Source organism: Giraffa tippelskirchi, chromosome X, assembly GCF_054371585.1.
Source record: "Giraffa tippelskirchi isolate mGirTip1 chromosome X, T2T-mGirTip1v1.2.pri, whole genome shotgun sequence".
Classification (NCBI taxonomy): Eukaryota; Metazoa; Chordata; class Mammalia; order Artiodactyla; family Giraffidae; genus Giraffa; species Giraffa tippelskirchi.
In genome coordinates this window covers 136,939,933-136,963,410 of record NC_137289.1, presented here as the reverse complement: position 1 = coordinate 136,963,410, position 23,478 = coordinate 136,939,933, and the positions used below count along the sequence as shown (strand labels likewise).

General features: G+C 40.4%; 1 protein-coding gene across 18 annotated transcripts in view; it reads right to left on the bottom strand.

Annotated features, from left to right (window-relative positions):
* Positions 1-23,478, bottom strand: part of RPS6KA3 (ribosomal protein S6 kinase A3) — a 151,731-nt gene that overhangs the window by 91,339 nt on the left and 36,914 nt on the right. For 10 of the 18 annotated variants that reach the window (XM_081565985.1, XM_081565989.1, XM_081565978.1 and 7 more), the window contains exon 1: positions 12,433-12,720. Coding sequence is in view for 5 of the 18 variants with exons in the window: in XM_081565972.1 (XP_081422098.1) it covers positions 12,433-12,501 (69 nt within the window). In the remaining 13 variants the exon portion in view is untranslated. Of the gene's footprint in view, positions 1-3,223; positions 3,613-8,638; positions 8,681-12,432; positions 12,721-12,886; positions 13,339-16,032; positions 16,193-23,478 lie in introns of those variants that run through there. The other 8 variants (XM_081565986.1, XM_081565976.1, XM_081565987.1 and 5 more) reach the window with 7 other exon arrangements.

Below are 23,478 nucleotides of genomic sequence, written 5' to 3'. Positions count from 1 at the left end.
ATTTGCTTTTGCTAGGCAGGAAGGGAAGATGAGGTCCCTCAGCTGCCCAGCCAACACTATGGGGTGGAGGAATACAAGCACTGCCACTTGCTGCCTAGGAGTAGGGTGGGGTTTTCTGTTGGTGTTTGGCTACAATAGGGTGGGTGTTGCCAAAAAGGTTTACTGTTGTTAGCCTACCCTCCTCCCACCCCCCAGTCTGGTTAAAGACTGGCTTTTCTTGGAGTCCGTTTTGTCTGTGCCTGTTGTTGGTTCCAGGTTGGAGGCTTTTACAACACCCTCCAGGATATATGGGAGGTGATAAGAACACCCAGAGAACTCACTATTTGTGTCATTCCTTTAGTCTCAAAGTCTGCAGGCAGTCTGCCTTCTTATTTCCACATTTCAGAGTGTTTCTGTGCTTGTTTGTTAGGTGTTTTAGTTGTAAAGGAAGACCTAAGGAAAAATACAAGACTCCTCCATCTTGGCATAAACAGAAGTCTCCTCCAAATGACTACTTTTTTACGTTGAAATAACATTGTGTGTGTGTGTGTGTATATGTTAAAAGAAACTTTATTGAGTGTTTGGCGTAATAACATTTATTTTCTAGGTTTCCACATTATGGTTAAAAATGCACTATGGAAAACTGCTATAACATCATAAATCATAATTTTCCCCTAAAGATCCAATTATGTTTATATTGTTCCTGGCAAACTTAGCTTGCTTCATGTTATTCAACTGTCTGTCCACCTCAATAATTTCACATTATAATATTCCAAAGGAAAGAACTCTATTTTATTCATTATCACCTAGTAATATGCTACACAAACTCAGAACAGCCAGGGGGGAAAGATCGCTTTAAAACTCATTTTGAGCTCTTCTTTTTAATAATCTAAAGCAAATCTTATTTTTAACTTGCCAGTGACACCTCTCTTTAAGTAACTCCCCTTACTGCTACCAACATCCATTTTGATAGCTCTTCTTCTTGAATTATACCAAGAGCCAACAGGAACTTGAAGGAAAGAAGGCAAACAGAGGTTTTGCTTTGCATTTTTACTTCTTTAAATGAAACATCTATATATCTCACATTAAGAGATGGATTCTTGAAAATTCATTTATTTATATTTAATTTCAGAGATTGCAGACTTTTTGTTTTGATTGGTCTTTGATTTATTGCTATAGTCTTGCTTTAAGTAAGAAACTATAGTATAACAAGACTGAGGCTAAAGGGACTGTAAGGAAAAATATCATCTCAATTTTTGCTTTCTATAATTTTTTTAAATTAATCTTTTACTCCTGGATGTGTTTCTTTAGAAACTCTGCTCTAGCTGGGAGGTGGGCCCAGGTGATGAGATATCCTAAGATATTTCCACAGAATGTAGGTCTCTATTCACTCAGTTGGAAAGCTATTGTTTTAGAAAAAGCTTTTTATTTATCACATCTAAAAATAAAGCAAATCTTTTAAAAGTACAAACTGAAACTAAGTTTTCTGAGAACAATGTATACAGCATGACATAGGTAAGGATATTCTATATCGGCATTAGAGTAAAACTCCATTTAAGTTCCCAAATCAGCAACAAAACATGCACAAGAATTATGGATACAAGTAGACAATAAACACATGAAAAATCCTTCACATTCTCATTCATTAGAGAAATGTAAATCAAAACCACAATGAGATACCACTTTCACACAACAGGGTGGTTATAATGAAAAAACAATAACAAGTGTTGGTGAGGATGTGGAGAAACTGAAACTCTCATACACTGCTGATGGGAATGTAAAATGGTACAAGTTCAGTTCAGTCCACTCGCTCAGTCGTGTTTGATTCTTTGCGACCCCATGGACTGCAGCACGCCAGGCCTCCCTGTCCATCACCAACTCCCAGAGTTTATTCAAACTCATGTCCATTGAGTCGGTGATGCCATCCAACCATCTCATCCTCTGTCGTCCCCTTCTCCTCCCGCCTTCAATATTTCCCAGAATCAGGGTCTTTTCAAATGAGTCTGTTCTTCACATCAGGTGGCCAAAGTATTGGAGTCTCAGCTTCAGCCATCAGTCCTTTCAATGGTACAAACCAGTCGGAAAACAATTTGCCAGTTTTTCAAAAAATTAAATATAGACTTACCATATGACACAGCAATTCCACTCCTAGGCATATACCCAAGAGAACTGAAAACATATTCACATAAAAACTTGTAGACAAATGTTCACAGCATTTATAATAGCTCCAAATAGAAACAATTCAAATGTCCATCAATAGATAAATGGTTAAACAAAATTGCTATAACCATGCAACAGAATATTACTCAGCCATAAAAATGAAACACTGACACATATGCTACAACACTGATGAACCCTGAAAACATTATGTTAAATGAATGATGCCAGACACAAAGGCCACATATAATTCCATTAATATGAAATGTCCATAAGAGACTAATCTACAGAGACAGAAATTAGATTATTAGTCACCAGGGGCTGGGGGAAGGAGTGAGTAGGGAGTAACTGGCTAATGAGTATGGGATTTTGGGGGTGATGAAAAAGTTATGAAATCAGATAGTGATGATGGTTGTACAACTTTATGAATATACTAAAGACTATTGAATTACATACTTCATAAGAGTGAAATGTTGTGGCATATAAATCATATCTCAATTTTTTAAAAAGATTAACTGAGGCTCTTTAACCTAACAGTTAAAAAAATCCAAAGGGTGAAAAAAAGCCACCAATGATTGTGTAACATTTCTTTAAATTTCCTTTCCTTTCACTCTAGCAAGATAATTGGCAACTTTTTCAGGTTCAGTCAGACCCTGTTTTCTAGCACTCTGAGGGAAAGTCAAATAGATTTTTTCTGAAAAGAAGATGCAAATATAAAGAGGTAATGATTTAATAAGCTGCAATTAAAAAACAGCAGTTACTCAAGCACACACCTAGGGGCTTCTTTATGGAGAGGGGTTAAGTTACATCTAGGCAAACCTCCTTTTTCAAGTACAGTAGTTTTTGTTTCAAATTCTCACTTGTAAGACAGCTTAAAAATTGTAAAAATTTCCCATACAATGTCACAAATGCTGTTTCTCAAGCCAGCTCAGAGAAGGTTATTTTATCCAAGATCTATTTGAAGAGTAATATCAATTTTGCTTTTCTAAGTCTACCTATACATTCCTATAAAAAAACATGTGCTCAATACAACCATATGGACCCTTTCTCCCTTAGGAGGAGATGTCATTTTGACCGAGTCACTCACCTATATGCTGTTCGCAACCAAAGCCGGGCAGTCTAGTGGAAAATCAATGGAATTTTCAATCTGTGAGACTTCGTGTTTGAACTCTGCCTCCTCCACTTAATAGCTGTGCAATCATGAGCAAGTTACTTAACCTCTCTAGGCTTCAGTTTCCTCATCTGTAAGTTGAGGTTAATTACATCTATCTCATTCAAGTTGATACACACAAAGCGTCTAGTCAAAGAAAACAGAGAGAGTTGTTAATTGCTCAGTCATGTCCGACTCTTTGCCACCCTGTGGACGGTAGCCTGCCAGGCTCCTCCACCCATGGGATTTTCCAGGCAAGAACACTGGAGTAGGTTGCCATTTCCTTCTCCAGGGGATCTTCCTGACCCAGGGATCAAACCCAGGTCTCCTGCATTGTAGGCACACTCTTTACCATCTAAGCCACCAGGGAAACCCCAGTCAAAGAGAAGGCATTCGGTAAATGTTAATCTCCAAGATGTATCAATCTACTTTCCCAGTGTTAATTAGTATAGTATAGTGAACAAAAGGCACCATTTCAGATTGCTAAATTTCCCCAATGCTTCGATGTTACCACTTGAATGAGAAATGTCACTGTAAAATTAGTAGAGTTGTATAAAGTGCAGAATGGTTATTTGAGGTACATGTATCACTTATCAAAATCTTCAGGGTAGAAGATAGACAAGACAAAGCTGATTAAACATAATTTGAAAAAGCATATTCAATATACTTTTCATTTAGAAAAAGAGTTAAGCCTGTTAACTTTAAAATGCAAGCAATAGAAAGTAGAGTTGAAAAACACTGGTGTAGAAAAAAGGATTCAACTTGTATTCTATAATCTAGAATTGTACTGTTGTATGTGGTAGCCAATTGCCACAGGTGACTATTAAAGTTTTAATTAAAGTTAATTTAACAAATTCAGTTTCTCAGCCATACTAGCCACATTTCAAGTGCTCAATAGCCACATGTGGCTAGTGGCGACCGAACAGTGCCTATCTAGAAGTTGTTTAAGTGAATCTCTCCTATTATTTTATATTGTTTTCAGATAGACTCCTCTGCTCCTAAATGTGAAGAAGCAAAATAAGATTCTGCATAACTGAGATTTTTAGTATAGATTCTACAAGATTTCCAGAGTGAAGATATCTCCCCAAACACTGCACTTGAGATGTACTTCAATCTCTTAATGTCAAAATGAACTTTTGTTTCAGGCCATCATTTGACATCTGCTTCCAACTCATATCAAATGACTAAACCAAGTTTCCTATAACAAGTTTTGTGGCCCAAAGGATTAGAGGTAAGCTCACAGAAATCTAGATGACCAGGTCAGAAATGAAGATGAGATCATCATCACATGTAAGATTATAAAAATCAATTAACATGGTGGATAAAACATAATTAGTTTTTAAGGTATGTAAGAGACCATGGATAGAATGTTAGTTAAGACAGGCAAATCTGACTCAAGTTATCCTACTGCTGTAATTCTATTTATACTAATAGAGGAGAATAACAGGAAGTATAAAAATGCTTTTGGATTTACACATAAATGTATGATTATGTAATATTCAGGGAACTAGCACTGTTTCATGGGGAAAATACACACACACATACAAATACCCTCCAAAAGACAATGTGGAGAGCTGACTCCAGGTGGGACAGCAGGCTAGCTTTCAGTCTTGGAGCCGGCTGATCTTTAGTTCATTCACATTTCTTTCTAGCTGACATCTTGAGGAGAAGGTAAAGATTCAGAGTAGGTAATGCCAGTAATTGAGCTATTCTGCTACGGTAGGTTGGAACATAAAATCGGCTTGTTAGTAGGTAATATGTCTATCAAACATCCCTGATTCCAGAGGTATGTGTACATGATGGACAGAGATCAGAAAAAGGGTAAGAAAGTCATTTTACATTATTTGTGAAAGTTTTAGTCGCTCAGTTGTGTCCAACTCTTTGCAATTCCATGGACTGTAGCCCTCCAGGCTCCTCTGTCCATGGAATTCTCCAGGCAAGAATATTGGAGGGGGTTGCCATTCCCTTCTCCAGGGCATCTTCCCAACCCAGGGATCAAATCTGGGTCTCCTGCATTACAGGCGGATTCTTTACCATCTGAGCCACCAGGGAACCCCTTACATTATTTAGTAAGCTGTAAGTGTAAATTTTTTAAAAGATGAAGCATTTGTCTCATGCATCGAACCTGGAATGGTGTTTTGTTTCACCAATATTCCCAAGTTAAAAACGGCTGCACAAAAATATTACTAATCCTAGCTACTTTCTAGTAACTGTAAGTTTGAAGCAATTAATTAAAAAAGAATGGGACAGGTAGACAGACTGACAGCGGCATTAAGTAGCAAGTGATAAGTTTAAAAAAAAAAACTACAAATATTAAAAATAAGTTACACAGCAAGTCAATAAGGGGGCCATTTAGTATGGGCAATTAGCTTGATATTAAGATAGAATATGACCATTAATCTCAGAACATTGGCTTTTATTTATTTATTTTTTTAAATAAATTTATTTATTTTAGTTGGGGGCTAATTACTTTACAATATTGTAGTAGTTTTTGCCATACATTGACATGAATCAGCCATGGGTTTACATGTGTTCCCCTTCCTGGACCCCCCTCCCACCTCCCTACCCATCCCATCCCTCTGGGTCATCCCATTGCCCCAGCCCTGAGCATTTGTCTCATGCATCGAACATGGAATGATGTTCTATTTCACATATGATAATATACAAGAACATTGGCTTTTAAAAGTTTAAATTATTTAAAACTTTAATTTAAATTATTGTATTTAAATTTTAGTCCACTATTAAGATGGATAATTGTTACACAAATTAATTTAGAAAGACTTCAAAATGAAACAAAAACTTTTGACAGTTGCAGGGAAAAAAAGCTTTGATACAGTCAATTAAACATAACAGTTTGTTTCCAGGCAATACTGGATCGTATTACTATAGTTATCAGACTTTCCAAAACTGTGTTCTGCAAAGCACTTATGTCCTTTGAGACTTCAATAGATGGTTCACGAAAAAGGGGTGCTGACATCAAGTCTCAAATGCTTTGAGCTATTTCCTTTTTGCAGATTCATCATGTACATCATCATCTTAAATTTCTAAGATGATGGGCAGTAAAGACATTGGTCACATCTCATTTAACTCCATGACCCCCAAATTTATTTGATTATGTCATGATCCTCTGTGTGTGTGCATGTGTGTGTTTTGGAGGGAGAAGATGGTTGTTGGGGCACAGACACATTTTGCAAATTTTCAGAGACTTCTCAGTTGAAAATACCATATGTACTATTGAAAGTTGCTTGAATACCGGTATCACATAACAGAATAAAATCCAAAGGATTGTATTTCTAGACAGGAAAACCCAGTTACTCATAGCATAATCAAATAACCAAAACAAACATGGTTATAGTAATGGGGAGGGAGGTGTGCAGTATTAATTTCTGTCCCTAAAAAAGGAAATTAACAGAAGTGACCCTAATATAAAAAGACGCACACGTTTTGTTTTGGTACTTTTTAGAAAGTGAGTTAAAACTCTACCTATTGAATCTATATATTAAGTTTATTTCTTCACAGACACACCTTCTTCAAGAGATTGACATATACAGTATATCATATTTCATCAATTACTAGACACCATCATGTGTTAAGATACACTATTATCTTATATATCACTAAGGGAAAAAAACTACTGCTAACTAAACAACGACATGCCATGGATTGTGAGAAGGCTTCCAATTTAAGCATCACTGAAATATGAACATAGTTTCTTTTCTTCCTTCCACACATATTCCTCAAAATGTTCTTTATCTGTTTCCCCCCTTTAAAGACACTATCGAAGAGGGGAACAATACAAAAAAGGGTAAAATTCAAGAGATTTCTGTTCACCTTACCCTTACAATTATATTCAGATATTACAAAGGTTCTTTTAAAACAGGTCAACCAAATAAACCATTTTTAATTGTTCTGTTTGATTCTGGAAAAATTACCCCAGAAGAAAAACACAGAATTTCCTAAAATAGTTCTGTTTGAGAGATGATTCATTATAACTATTAACTACTTAAACCATGTACTGAACCAAATGCTTTACATATATTATATTCCCATCACAGCCTGATAAAGTAGATATTATTTTTATGCCTATTTTACAGATTAGAATGTTAAAGCATAGAGATTTTAAATAACTTGCATAAGATTACAAACATATTAAGTGGTAGAAGCAGGGCTCAAACCCAGATCTTCATGGCTTCAAAGTCTGTTCTTTAACACTTTGCCATACATTCAAATTATCCCACGAAGTGTAATAAGTAAAATTGAAATATTTAATTGCTAGTAACTAACTTATTTGCTTAAAATAGCCAAATGTACTGAATGATAGTTATGTTTTATATGGATACATTTTATACTGTTTTATACAACATATATATTTGTGTTTGTTTTGTTAACTGACACACTTTACTTAACAATTAAGATTTAGTTATCTTTCCATTTGGTATAAATTGAAAAGCTAGAGTAACTGAGATTTGATAACTGTTCCAGATTAATGACACAGGAAACTGTTATCAACTCCTAAGTGGGGGGTGGGGCAGGGGGGTGCAGTGTAAGTCTAATGCCAAGTATTAAAATGCAATTACTTGGGTTTTTTCTTCCTATTACGTGAAATAGGGAGTGGGATGTGTTAAAATATTACATTTACTCACTTGCATTCCAATGCTTTAAAACTTGTTATCCACCAAAAAACATACAACTGAGCACTATTACACTCATGTATTACCAAGAGACCACCAAGATGTCACTGTTGTACACTGTAATCCTAAACCACTGGGTGTAAAACATTCAGTCTGCACTGGACAAACTGGGCCACGTGAGGTCACCCATCATTTCACAGCCTAGCAGATCACAGGTCCCTGAGTATGGAACTCTAGAGCAAATCTTGTCAATGATCACAATGGCATAAATTTTTTAGTGGATGATAAATTTAAAAAAAAATCTTTACAACTCTTCTGCAATTCAGACTTCTGATAAATGATCTGCTATATTTTTGATCATTCTATAATTTACCAAATGTCATGTCCTTGGTCAAGAGTGCACATCCCAATTATGCCACTCTTTTTATATAAAACTAAGATATACTCATTGTGATTTCCAGAAACAATGATGAAAAGGCAAAGTCTGCCTATACTTGTTTCTTTAATTGGATAGGCTTCTCCCTTTATCTTAAAATTTAAATGTATCAAAGAAGTTTCTCATTTTGGATTAACCCCATTAGTATAGGATCAAGCTGCCAAAATAAAGCAAACTTTCCTAAATTTAGTTTTAAAAAACTGATATTTAATAGTATAATCACTGAAAACAGCAAAGTGTTCAGTAATGTGTCACAGTTATTCGACAGTTGACGTGTAACAATACCTGTCCTCTCCTCAGATCTTCACTTGGGGGAAAGAAAAAAACCTGAAAAGTGGTAAAAATGAAACAGGAAAAGGAAAAGAAACTTAATAAAACATTTTTTTTCAAAATCAAAGACCACACTTTAATAGAATGTTTTTCCCTACAGATGAAATATAAGAAATCTAATACTGATATAGTGGAAATACTACAGAATCCAATATAATCTTTGAAATTACAAATGGCTGCACATCCAGTGAAGATAGTTTCCAAAACAAGGGTCTTGTTTTTTGTAAATATTTATGTAGTTAATATTTTTCAATGCATTATGGGTACATCTTATTTAAAGGAATTCAAGGTAGCTATTATATTTTTACATAGCACATTTCTATAAAGCAAAGAGAATCTCCTTAATTTTATTCTTTTTGAAAATCATTCATATTTAGGTTTACTATAATTTATCTTTACTAAAACTGAGAAAGTGTCTCTTTAAGTCAGGCTTATGATCCAGTAAATGTCCCTAAGAGCAGAGGCTGGAGTTTGTAGAACTCATTAGCCACAATCTCTTGATATCCATCTCCTAAACAGCCAAATATTCAAAAACACACTACCATCTTAAATAATTCATTAGAGTTTTGAATTAACCTGGAGCATTTAGGAAGCTATTTTGTTTTTAATCTTGTACCAACCTTGACTTTGCTTACATAGTACTTCCTTTATTATTCTAAATTTGCTTCTTTAAACATTTGGCATAGTTCTAGCCTATCATGTTCTGACCCATGTTTGAGTTCAACCACAAGGGTTTTTTTGTTTTGAGCACCATGAGACCCATATGAGGTCAAGAAGACATATAAAGGAATCAAGAAACTGCCTGTACTTTTGGTGAGGTACTCAGTTCTCTTAAGATTGCTCATATTTCAATTTAAGATTAAAATGATAAGAACAGAAATAAGACTGACAGTTACCCTATTCCTGACCTTCATAATTAACTCACTGGTCATCTAGGGGGTCTATATTATGTATATGTCAGACACTGTGTCAAGTGCTGAGGATATAGAGAAGAAAAAAAAAGTCTCAGCTTTGAAGAATTCAGTCTCCTAAGGAAGAGACTATAAATGTAAATCTCTATGGAGAAGGACCCTGAAATCTTTTAGCCTGAAGAGAAACATTTTGGTGTTTTTACTCAATGACTTTTTTTTTAATGATTTTACTCTAGTAAAATACAATTATTCACTGATAAGGACTTACTGGGGAGAAGATGGCATAATATTAAGTCCAATATTAGACATCCGAATGAAAATTTTCAACCTTCTCCTTACTGGTTTCAATATTTTCAAATTTGTGTCAGAAGTAATTTACTTGAAACAGCTAAATAAGCAAAAGCAATAAAATATCTAAAAGCAATTTGTTAGACTCTAATTTTAATAAATCTAGGCAACACTGGCTCTGATTGAAATACTTTATGCCAGAATTTCAAGAAAATTACTTGAAAATGGCAAGTTGTGGAAACCTATCTGCCAGGTTCTGGAAACCATGACAGTAACTGAAATAAGTAGGCTTTAACAAATGAGACATCTTATAATACCATAATTGTTTCCGAAAAATACATGGCCTCTAACTATTGGCTTATTTCTTTATACTGATTTTTCCATAAAAGATATGAAACATCTACCTTAGTATAAAGTAAAGCACATGAATTATATTCACCTGGCTTTGAATTATGGCTCTGCAATTTACTATTTATAATCTTTGTGCCCTTAACTTCTGAAATCGGTTTCTTAATCTGTAACAAAATCCTACTCTGTTGGGGGATTGTAAGGATAAAATGAAATAGCATGAGCACAGTATCTGGCATATAGTAAGTGCTAAATAAACATTAGTTTTGTGTTTTCTTTATCCAAATGTATGCTGCATAAAAAAAGGATCAGGTGGAATCTTAAATGAAACACATGATATATGCCAAGCAGAAATGTGGACTGACTACCAGTAGCAAATGTTAACGTTTGCATCTAAAAATCAGGCTCAAAGCAAATTCAATTTCTTTCCACAAGGTCGGCAGTTTGAGAACATACTTTATTAACCTTTTACCTATGGTACTTAAAGCAAAAAATTTTTCTGAAGGAAAAAATAATGAATGAAAAGAGTCCCGGACGCATTATTTTTTCACACTATCCATTCAAAAGATGATTAAACATTCTAAATTTGATTTCCTTACAAAAATTCTACAATATTAGACTGGCTAACAATTTTAAATGAAATTCTCTTAATTTCGCCAGACTTAAAAGCCTTATTTCCTTTAAAAAATATATTTTTAGGAAATATCTATCAATGTGTTTTCCATGGAAGAACAGCGTTTCGTTTAGGTTTTAAAAATATGATCCAAGTCGCAAAATGCAAAGCACCAACCGTAAGCACTATTACAATTCTGCTTGCGATAAGGAGAGCAAGTAAACATTTTACTTTATTCAGCAGCGGAGGCGACCAGGCAAAAAGTGCAAAGTGATTTGAACTGATCCCTGTCCCCCTCCCCCTCCATTCAACCCAAGAATGCAAGTGTCCCGCATCTCAGATCAAAACTGAGCCTCGGTCTTACTGACGTAACCAGTAACCCTATCCACCTCTCACACTGCGGAGGCCGGGCAGGGCAGCGGCTGCCGCCAAGTACACCACTCATCAGAGCCTGCCCCATTCCGCCCCCGCGCTTCAGTCATGCTTTCCAGAAATGGGGTCACTCACTCAGTAACTATCACACACACGCAGCCTACCATCCTGCAATCCCCCAAAGTCCGTTGTGGGGATAGAAGACAGCAAAAAGTCAAGAAGGAAGAATCACAGACGCGCCACCATCAGGAATTGATTTTCCGCTCCGGAGAGGAGCGCTGATGCCTTGGAATGGGTCTTGTCTGGATTATTTTCACAGACCCCGAGTTGGTTGTGGGACAGAAGGGGCTGCGAAGAGCCGGGGAAATTCTGTCTGGCTCTGTTTGGGTATATCGTTTGGGTCTGGGTCACCAGGGTGGGTATCTCAGGGACGGTCCCCAGATCCCGGGCGAGGTAAACCAGAAAGCCCTTTACTGCGGACGCTGATCTCCTTGAATATCACCGTATCATCTCCACGGACAGGAAACTCAAGTTAAACTCGAAGAGACGGGGTCCTCAAGCTCAACGACCTCAGAAACGGGGCGGGGGGGATAGGATGGAGAACCTCAGGCTTCCACTTTTTCCTTTGCAGCAGCAGAAACTACTGCGGCAGATGGGAGGGGGGCCAAAAACCCTCGATTGTCCTGCACCCCTTATCCGAAACCCCCCCACAGGTCGCCACCCCTGCCCTGGGCCGTTCCTGCCCACGCGCGCCTGGTTCCCCAGGGTAACCCTGTCCCCTGGCCGGACTCGAGAGTCCCCGCTCTCCAGTGAACCCAATCCACACCCCTCCCGCATCCCCCAAAGTCACCAGGGTCCAGGGAAGCCCCCGACGAGGCAGGGCCAAACTTCCCAACTCCTCGCCGGCCCCCGCTCCGCGTCCTGCTCCCCCCACGCAAAGTTGATGAAAATCGGCTTCTTGCAAAGCCCCGGCGCCCACTCCAAACCCCACGCGCCACCACACCACAGCCCCTCTAGCGAGGGAAGGGAGAGGGGGTGCGGGTGGGAGGAAGAGAAGGGCAAACAGACCAACTCCAACTACCCAAACCGGAATCCCGAACCGAGGGGAGAAGCAAGCAGCAGAGGAAGGGGCCGAGTGGCCGGCTCCCGGGAAGAGAGCGAACCGGCGGGGGCGCGGGGAGGGGGCGCGCCGGCCGCGGCCGCTCGGCTGCACTCACCTCAGCGCTGTCGGATGGGCTCTCCACAGCCATCTTCTGCCACGGGTCCGCCAGCTGCGCCAGCGGCATCTTCCCCCCCGGCCCGCCGCCTTCACCGCCTCCTCCCTCCCCGCCCGCCCCGCGGCCGGCCCCGCTCCGTCGCCGCCTGAGCCCCACGGCAGAAGCGGCGGCAGCAGCTGCAGCAGCAACGGCGGCTGCCCGAGAGAGGGCTCGGCGCCGACACCGACCCTCGAACGCCGCGCGCCCGACTGGAGACGCCCGCGCGCTGAGCGAGAGCTTCTCGCCACTGCCCGGCACCGGGTCTCGCCCCTTTCTTCCTCTCCTCCTTCCGCCGCCGGGACTACAGCTCCGCCCACCCCACCCCCCCCCGCCGGTTCCCGCGCCCGCTCCCAGCAGAACAGCGGCCCCCGCGCGCTCCCCCACTTCCGCTCACAACATGGCGCCTAAGCGATACCTGTCTCTCAGAGCGAGGCTCGGCCGCCGCCGCCACCGCCGCGCGCACCCGGGGGCGGGGCCTTGGAAGACACGCCCCTGGCCGCGGCGCTCGGCTCGTCCCTCCTTCCTCGCCCCAGCTTAAGCTTCTGGGCCTCGCCTTCTTTCAGGAAGGGCAAGCGGAGAAATCTGGGGGCGTCGGCGGGAGGTGGGGGAAAGAGCGGGAAAGGAGGAGGTGCGAAAGGCTGAGAGTTTCTAAGACCCACGGGTCCGAGCAGGTTGAAGGCTCCTCAGGGATGTAGAGAATAGTGGTCCCCACCCATCTAGGGAGAGACCGGCGAGGCGTAGGGGGTGCGGTATGGTACCAAGGACCCAGGGAGGGGGCGTGGGGTCTTTTCGGCCCGATTCTTCCGTGGGTGCATGTGGGCGCGCCGAGTCTATGGACACATCTCGTAATGGCCCAGGACCCACCCTCTCCCAGGGTCATACGATGGGCATTCACCTGCCCCTATACCCCCACGATGGGGACACAGAAGGCTTCGTGTCCTGGAGCTGCTTGGGGCTTCGGCTCTCGGTTTGAGTTAAGGCTCTCCAAACTGACGCTTCTGTGTTATATTATTTTTAATATCTGGAATTACTTCGTCTTGCATGAGTCGACCCACCCCCCCCAGGTCCGCAGAGCCCTCGGGCTTCAGGCGCGACCCTCCAAGCTCGCCCCCTCCCAACCCTCCCCGGTTCTCCGCAGCCTAAATCTTCACGAAGGAGAAAACAAGGAGGTTCTTTAAGGCTGCCAGTCTCGGCAGAGGTTGGGGAATTATTTTAAAATATCTTGGTGGCAGGAGCCCGGGGTTCCTGCTTTTCTGTTGACTTTAAATAAAAGATTAGATTAAAAATCAGGCTGGCGGTGAGTGGAGGAGGGGAGAGAGGGAGGGCTTCTAACTCCTGCCCAAGACAGGGAAGCCCTAGGTTAAGGAATCCCAATCCCCAGACGGCGATGGAGCGCCAGAAGACTGGGAGAGCGTGAAGGGAGAGGCCTGGACGTCTGGAGTGGGTGGTGGCGGAGGTTTCGACCCCATGTTCCCGGCGCCAGGTGCCCGGCGAGCTCAGTGCGCCCGGGCAGAATTGTGTAAAAGTCGCCGGGCTGAGTGGAAAGCTACCGCAGCCATTGGCTAACCGCCCTACAAGGAAAAGGAAAAAAGTAAAGGGAAATCTCCAAGCCGGCCAGTGCTCCCATCCCCTCAGGCCTCTGCCCAGGCGTCCGGGTCCTCCCACGCTCGGCGACCACAGCGCGTCCCCCGCTGCGCTCCTGTGCACGCCTCTTAACAGCTCCTTTCATCCTCCAGGGACCCACACACCTGGAGAGCCCTGGCCTTTCTCCCTAACGCAGGTGTGAGGATGAGATTAGAGCCCCACACCTAGCTGCCCAGCCAGCTTTGTGCGGGCGGTGCAAGGTTTCTCTCTGGGCCGAGAGAGGCAGGTGTTAGTTTTCTGCTGCTTTCGCTGGCGCGACCCTAGGCACAACAGGCTCGAGGCCCGGGAGCCCCGTGGCCACCTGAAGAGGCTCCATCTGTTCAGGGAGCCTGAGGAGGCGGCCGGAAATCCTCGCTGCGCGCCCTCTCCTGCAGCCTTGGACTCAGGGGGACAGCTCAGGGTTGAGCAACATCTGGGCAGGCTCAGCGTGGTCTGTGGGGTGGGGGTGGGGAGGACGGAGCTCGTGATTTTGTCACCTCCCCCAGCATGCTGATTCAAGTGCTGCAAATCCAATCTGGACCCAAACCTCAGCTAATTTGGCAGCCACCGTCTCTGTAACTCCTGACAGTAAAACCAGCCTGCAGTAGTTTGAAGATAAGGAATTGTGTATCGTTTTGCATTTATGTACAAAGTGCCAGATTTATCTTTCATTTATATTGCAAAGCACGTTACCATTCCTTACAGCGAAAAGAAGTCGGTCAGTTTGGTTAGTTTAAAGGTAAATTAGTCCCCCCCCCCCAACGGTGATCAATTATTCCAATTAACATTCTTTCTTTAGTAAAAACACAGTTGAAAAGTTATCATGTATCTAACACTGTCCAACTCTAAATACTCCACTCAAAGGGTAGAGCCAACCTTTTTAAAATAAATCAAGTTGTTTGCATACTGAAAAGTTGATTTCAGTAGAAAGTTGATTCAGAGGAAGAACTTTTAAAATAGCGAGTTTGTCTGAAAAAGTAGTGTGAACAGTGGTCACATTGCAGGAGTTAAGCTTTAAATGAACTTAATAATGGGCTAAAGTACCACTAGCACAGCTGTCCTGCACATAGGCTCAAGTTGATAAGTATGTGAATTGATTTGGGAAAAACACTCTTCTCCTTCCTTTTGCCCAAAAAGAAGAGAAAGCGATTTTTTTCTTTTGATTAACAATAAACTTTTTGGTTTCTTTCATTTATTAAATCCAAGAGTGGTGCAACCACTCACTCTTGCTGGGAGAATTGAGGAAAATCAAATAAGGCTGGGGATTTGTCTTGCTGCTGCTGCTGCTACTAAATCGCTTCAGTCGTGTCCGACTCTGTGCGACCCCATAGACAGCAGCCCACCAGGGTCTCCCGTCCCTGGGATTCTCCAGGCAAGAACACTGGAGTGGGTTGCCATTTCCTTCTCCAATGCATGAAAGTGAAAGTGAAGTCGCTCAGTCGTGTTCGACTCTCAGCGACCCCATGGACTGCAGCCTACCAGGCTCCTCCGTCCATGGGATTCTCCAAGCAAGAGTACTGGAGAGGGGTGCCATTGCCTTCTCCGATTTGTCTTGCAGGTGGCAACAAAATGAGTTATTTGAACATAGAAAGTGATATTGCCCTGAGCGGGATTATCCCCGCCACCACCCCCCTACCCCCATTTAAGAAAGGAATATTCTTAGGTATTCAAAGAATAACTGCCTCTAGAGAGCACCTGTGCAGGGTAATATGGTAGCCACTAGCGACACCGTGGCTCTTGAGCACTTAAAACAAGGTTGGCTGGTTGCTATTGAGGTCACACCAGATTTCAAAGACTTAGTACCGAAAAAGAATGTGAAGACCTCAGTAATAATGACGAGTTGATATTTTCAATATATTGAGTTAAAATATTTTGTTAAAATTAATTTCCTGTTTTTTTTTACTTCTTTAATGTGGCTACTACAAAATGTATACTTACATATGTGGCTTACTTGTCAAGACTGGCATTATAGCTGTACAGGACAGTTCTGCATTAGCATTTTCCTTTAACACTGAGCCTTGTATGTATTCCTAAAGTCCTGTAATGTTAAGTGATGCCCTCACATTCCATTGTCTTTTGGGGCTCCTCGGTGCAAAATCTGCAGAAAGAGTTGATTCAGTTACCTACTGATTCTATACCCCTTCCCCCAACACACACACACATCTCTCAGTCAGAACGAAGATATTGGAAAGTTATTACTTGAAACTATAGCAAAGGGAAACAGCAAACCTCAGTTGAAAATCTGGACTAGATTTTCAAGAAATCATTCCTGATGTATGACAGGACAACCAGATTTAACCTACTCTGTCCCCAACAATTTCCTGCTATAATTATAACCTTTGTATACAAGTTTAAATGGGCATTTACTTAACAAAATAACATTTGTTAAAAAAAAATGGAGTTACATCAGTCTGGAAAAGTTACAAGATGACTAAACTATGGCTCATGGCACAATCTCCACCTCATATACATGCAGTACTCGCAGTTATAGGTTTGTCCCTATAGAAAACCCATAAAGTGTACTTACTCATCAGTACCTCTCTGAGACAGGTGTTATCCCTCTACATTATCTGAAACATATTTACTTTCCATACAAAAAAGTAATCACTCGAGACTATTTAACTATTTCTTTCCAGTAAGAAAGAAAGATAAAACTTGGGCTCGAATTCTATCTTGCATAAGACAATAATTAAACAAAATACATGGTGACATATTTTTTCATGTGTATGAATTTCATCTTTGAAATTTCCCAAGTAAAAATTATTAAGAATATTTTCCTGATTGACACACATCTTAAGAGACAACAGATATTTCTAAACCTATCTGGACATTTTATTTGAAAGAATTCAAGTTTCAGAAAATGTAAGATCTTCTCTAGATTCTCCTATAGATATAAAGTTCAATGATTCTGGAATTGCATGTGATGCAAGATGCTCATAAAATCTATAAGGAACTAAGGGGAAGACAATCAATGATACAAATACTTGAAACGTTTAACATTCTTCATGGTAAGGCAGTATAGGATCACAATAAGAGCAGAGCTAGGCCTATGTCTAAACTCCAGGTTCCTTTACATCTCTAAGCTTGAACTTAAAGGGTCTGGCATGTAATAGTTGCTCAATAAACAATGGCACAATAAGCTTAGTTTTCCTCATCTGAAAACAGGATAACAATGCCTCCCATGTGGAATTTTGAGGAAGATTAAATAGAAATAATGTCTGGGAAGCATTAAGCACAGTGCCTGCCACATAGGAAGCATTCAATAAATGGAGCTATTGTTACCAACTTCATAAAGGGAGTATTCCTGCATACATAATATAATTCAAAGACTTTACTCCTAAAAGTTATTTCTTTCCATTTGTTGTGTGATCATTTCATTAGGGTATAATCTATTTCTTGAGGGCACTCTCATAGTGATATGAGACACACACACACACAAAATGATACTGTAACTTTCTGTGGAATTCTAATAAAAGAGCATGTAGGGTAACTTACTGTTCTGTTTTTCAAGCCACATATGTTGAAATGCAAATGATTACAGGTCAGTTGCCTCATAGGCTATGATCAAAACTTTGTTTATGTAATGCTCAAAAGAAACTACAAATGTATGATTCAAAGTTAACATTACCTGACTCATACTTACGCAGTGGAAGACAGGAGGAACAGGGAAGTATGGAGGAGAGGTCTGTGTCAGACATGCTTTAATGTTTTCCTTTATTGGTTTCCAAAATGTTTAATCCTTAGAGGTGTCATTTTGTTTCAGAGTTGTTTGAAGGGGAAGAATTATGGGGCTTTGAAACTTGACAAGGAATTGAGAAGAGCCATTCCTGGAGCATTAACAAGCTACTGTTTTCCTTCAGTTTTCATTTTACTAGCACAGAAAAGACCCACTAAATGTTCTTGTTTATAAACACTAATTCATAAGAGGGAGATAATACATTCAAATTTCATTTTCAAACTGATATTAAAAATGACTGCTTTAACATTAACCAAAAATTGCAGTGTAAAGTACTCCTTCAGAGAATAAACATTCCCATTTTATAACTATCAATTTAGTTTGGTTGGTTAGAGCAGTGGTTCTCAAATTTTTTTTCAGTCCACAAACCATTCTGAAACAAAAACCTAAGAACCACTAGTTCCTACTCACCACTATGGAAAAAAAAACTTTTTGAAACTGTTGTTTTAGAACGTGGCTGTTATTGTGGGGTTTTTTATTTTTGAAGTCTATATTTGTGCTTTTGAATATAAATTTGCATCTGCAACTAGAAAAGATACTTTTAAAAAATCCTAACTTTTTTAGTGACGTACATTTAAGATCAGCCTATGATCAGACCTCAACTGGGGAAATGAAATTTGGGTAAAGCTATGGCAGCAAATAGAGCTCTATTCCTCGACCACCAACTGAACCTCGGATCTCCATGCTTGGGAAATCTGCAGCTTTAATCCCAAAGATATGTCAAAAATTGCGTGAATGGGGGCAGTGTCAAATCAGGTCTGTTGCAGATAATAAGGCGTATTTGTAAACGAAGTATGTTTTAATCAAACAACACATTGCTTATGATTTCAGTAGCTTGCTTTCAAGTCATGTTTCAGATAAGTAGTAAATAAAATAAATGCTTTGGGGAAGTGTAAACATTAAGAAATTTCTTTACCTAAAAAATTGAATTTAAATAACTTACAACTGTCTACTAACGGAGGGATGAATTCTGTGGATTAAATGAAATTTAAAGAAACCCCATCGAATGAAACTATATGCAAATATTGAGTGTGTGTGTAAGCCAATTAATAAACCAATTAGAAGTTGCATTGGCAGTTTTGGACACTTTACAGCAACAGACAGACATTTATTTCATAAGTACTATGTGTCAGGTGCTATGATAAGTGTCTCATGTGTATTAACTTCTTTAATATTCATTGCAATCCTAAAAAATACTAAATATATATTAATAGCAGCTAACAGCTCATGAGTACTTGCAAATTGTTAAATGGTTTACATACGTTACCTTGTTTCATTCTAACAAGAAGTATTGTTAGTGAAAGTTAGTGTTGTATTCTCATAAAGAATGAATGTTTTCCACTATAATTAATTCTTTCAAAAAATTTCAGGAAAATGCTTGGGGAAAATGTACTGTAAGATATAGTCAAATAAGTACTTAAAAGTATCCCTGTTAAATATATCTGCGTGTCATGTTGCTTTCTGGAAATGGTAAGCTTCTATGACTATCACTTTGAAAAAAATGAAAATAAATTTTAGTTTCTACAAAGATCAATGTAAGGCTTTTGAAAGGATGCTAAAGGAGATAATTTTCAAATGAAAACTTTTCCTTCCATAATTCATCATGGGTCTTTAGACCGCTGTTTCGGGTTGAATTCTGTCCACCCCACCCCCTAGTCCCACATCATATGTTGAAATCCTAACACACAGTGCCTCAGAAAGTGACCTTATTTGGAAACGAGGTCATTGTAGATATAATCAGTTAAGATAAGGTCATACTTAAGTAGAGTGGACCCCTAATCCAATGTGACTGTTTACCTTATAAGAAGAAGGCCATGTAAAGACAGAGGATTGGAATATTGCATCAACAAGCCAAAGGTTGCTGGCAAACCAGCAGAAGCTAGGAAGGGATAAGGATTCTCCCACAGTTTCAGAGGGAGCATGGCCCTGCTGTCACTTTGATTTTGAACTTCTAGTCCCTAGAATTATGAGCAATAACTCTCTGTTATTTTAAGATAACAGTTTGCTGTGCTTCATACGGCAGTCCTGGCAAACTAATCCAACATAGAAAAAGATTTTCACTTATAAACTTGCATAGCATTTTCACTTCTGAAAACACTGCATCTACTATTAAGGAATTCCAAAAATAGTTGGTGCACCTCTGTAATGAATAGTGCAAAAAATAATGATAGATAGGAATTTGAACTATGTTTAAAAATGGACTAGGACTAGCAGTTAGAATTTAATTCCTTCAGGTTAAACACTTACTGCTAACAAAAATAATCCCTGATTTTTATTTATAGATCTCTGGAATCCAGATTATTCTATATGAGCAATCTCACCCCCACCACGAAGTATAGTATGCACTTACTATTATTTGTTAGACTGAAGTGAAAAAAAATATGCTATAGCATCCTAAACTTTCCTTCTGTCTGAGGGGTCTGTATTTGGGCCAATTTAGTTTTTCATTTAGAAAGTAACTTGCCTCTACTTCTCTCCCTGTATTTCTCAAGGTGGTTTTTGGCATTATCATCTACTTAGTTCACCAAATTAGAAATCAAGGTTTTATCCTGTCATCCTACCACACTCCCTCTCACCTCCATCCCCTGCATTATCTGACAGCTAGATTTTGTTGACTCTGCTTTCTCATCTATCTGAATTCTGTCAAACTCTTCTACTCTAGCACCCCTACCAGAGTTTGCCAGATCCAGCCTATATCATGACAGCTCCCTTTAGAACCTGGGCTTTCCTGGTGGTCAGTGGTAGAGAATATGTCTGCAATGCAGGAGCCTCCGGAGATGTGGATTCAGTCCCTGGGTGGGGAAGATCCCCTGGAGGAGGGCATGGCAACCCACTCCAGCATTCTTGCCTGGAGAATTCCATGGGCAGAGGAGCCTGGCAGGCTGCAGTCCATGGGGTCGCAGAGTCGGACATGACTGAAGTGACTTAGATGCACACACACTGTAGAACCTTCCTGACTTTCACTCGTTCTCCACACCAGGGCCAAAAGTTGCTTCCTAAAATGAAAATCTCATCTTGTTTATCCCCTGCTTAAAACCCATGGTGGGTTTCCTTACCTCAGGATAAAGTTCCAGCACCTTTGTATAGATGCAAGACTCCTGCCTTTTTCTCTAGTTATTAATGGCAATTGAAAGTGAAAGTTGCTCAGCCATGTTCAACTCTCTGTGACCCCATGGCCTATAGCCTGCCAGACTCCTCTGTCCGTGGAATTGTCTAGGCTAGAATACTGGAGTGGGTAGCCATGCCCTTCTCCAGGGGATCTTCCCAACCCAGGGATCGAACCCAGGTCTCTCATGTTGCAGGCTGATTATTTACTGTCTGAGCCACCAGGGAAGCCTTAATGGCAATTAAGAAGGAATAATTAAGGATTTATCATGGCTTTTCTTGTATAAACTGTATTTCAGGCCAACCCAACCATGTAATATTAAATGATGAAAGCTCTTTACAGGATTATTCTGTAGAAGGAATGATAGAATTAGAAAATGATAGATTTTGAAAACCATAATGAAGGAACTGATTCAGGCAACAACTGTAAATGAATCAAGCCATTAGATGAAAGGTAGATGGAGAACTTGAAATTGGAAGGATCAGCTATCACCACCTAAACACAATGATCCATCTTAGCATCAAAAAAGGTGGGACAACCAAGCACTATCAGCCTCTTCTGTCACACAATAGGAAGCATATAAGACCGCCTATGAGGTATTCTTTCCAAAAACCTGAAATGGAATTAAATTAAGCCTCTAGAGGTGTGCCGTCCAATATGGTAGCCACTTGTCACATTTGGCTATTTTAGTTTAAATTAAGGAAAATACAATTTTTAGATTCAGTTTTTAAGTCCCACTAACCACATTTCATTTGTCAGTTTTCACCTGTGGTTAGTGGTTATGGTATCAGCGCACATTATAGAATATTTCCATTGGGGCGGAGAGTTCTATTGGACAGAACTGATTCAGAGCTAAATTCTATTTTTGGAAAAAAAGGGGTTAAAGGAAGAAATTAAATGACACTAGAAGCAAGCAAGTAGACTAGTATGAAGAATGTGATATATTCTTCAGGTTTAGGTAGTTTGGTTTCTACAATAATTCAACGGAATGAATAAAAAGGGGGAGGGAGCAATGTTTTATATTAAGAGAGACAACCAAATGTAATGTGTGGACCTTGTTTGGAACCTGATTTGAACAAACCAGTTGTGAATACATTTTGGAGATAATCATGAAAATGTGACTATGGATAGAATTTGGTGGTTTTCAAATTTTACTGAACTTTGATAGCCCATTCAGCTCTTTGGGATGCCCATTTCCCTACCTGTCTTTAACATCTGTAGCAGCTTCAAGTGATAAGGACTTCAGGTTGGCCCACAAGACCACCTGAGTGTAATGAGAGAGAAGCAGGGCGCAAGGCAGAACCAGGCACATGAGAGCATCCAGGATGGCAGAACAGTTGTCTCTTCCCTGGTGGCAAATGGACAGCCCAGAGCAAATAAATCCATGAGTGCAACCAACCCTCAGAACTACTCCAAGTATGGATACCTGCTCTCTGGGAGCAAGGCAGGCTGTTTCTGAGAAGGATTGGAGGCAGACTGTGTTATTAATAGGGAATAATCAATTTGATGTGAAGCTAAGAGACCAGAATTGGGGTCCAGGATCAGAAGACAGGGCTGGCATGAATGAGAAAAGAAGGTGAATCTGGGGTTGGAATTTCCACTGTGATCTTCCAAACTCAGGTAACTGGAAAACCATGTGAACTCCAGAATCCTAGAGAGAAGAGGTTCAGATGAGCAGATTGGTCTCATCTTTTCTCCACTGTGGAAACGCTAAATTCTAGAACCTTTATCTGATAGTGGTCCTTATAGACAGAAGAGAAGAGAACCATTTTCAAATCCTGCTTGCTAGATTGGTTTCCATTAGTTCTGGACTGGGCAAAATTTGTTTTCTTTGGTTCTCTTTTACTTTCTCTCCCCAAAATATGGGTCGTGTCTTAGATCCTATCTTCTACAAAATATTTTATTTTTTAATTGTGACAACAAACACATAAAATTTACCATCTTAACCATTTTGCAACCCCAAGAACTATGTAACCCACCAGGCTTCTCTGTTCATGGGATTCTCCAGGCAAGAATACTGGAGTGGGTTGCCATTTCCTTCTCTAGGGAGCCTTTCTAATCCAGGGATCCAACCTGTGTCTCCTGCATTGCAGGCAGATTCTTTACCACTGGGCCACAGGGGAAGCCCCTTTTAAAGTGTATATTTCAGTAATGTTATGTATATTTACACATTATTGTGCAATTAACCCATTTCCCTTGTGGCTTCCCTGGTGGCTCAGCTGGTAAAGAATCCACCTGCAATGTGGGAGACCCAGGTTCGATCGCTGGGTTGGGAAGATCCTCTGGAGAAGGGAATGGCAATCCACTCCAGTATTCTTGCCTGGAGAATCCCATGGATGGAGGAGCCTGGCGGGCTACAGTCCTTGGGATCACAAAGAGTTGGACATGAATGAAGTGACTAACACTACTACCCACTCCAGTATTCTGGTCTGGAGAATTCCATGGACTGTATAGTCCATGGGGTCGCAAAGAGTTGGACATGACTGAGCAATTTTCACCTTCACAACCCATCTCCAGAACTTTTTCATCTCGCAAAACTGAA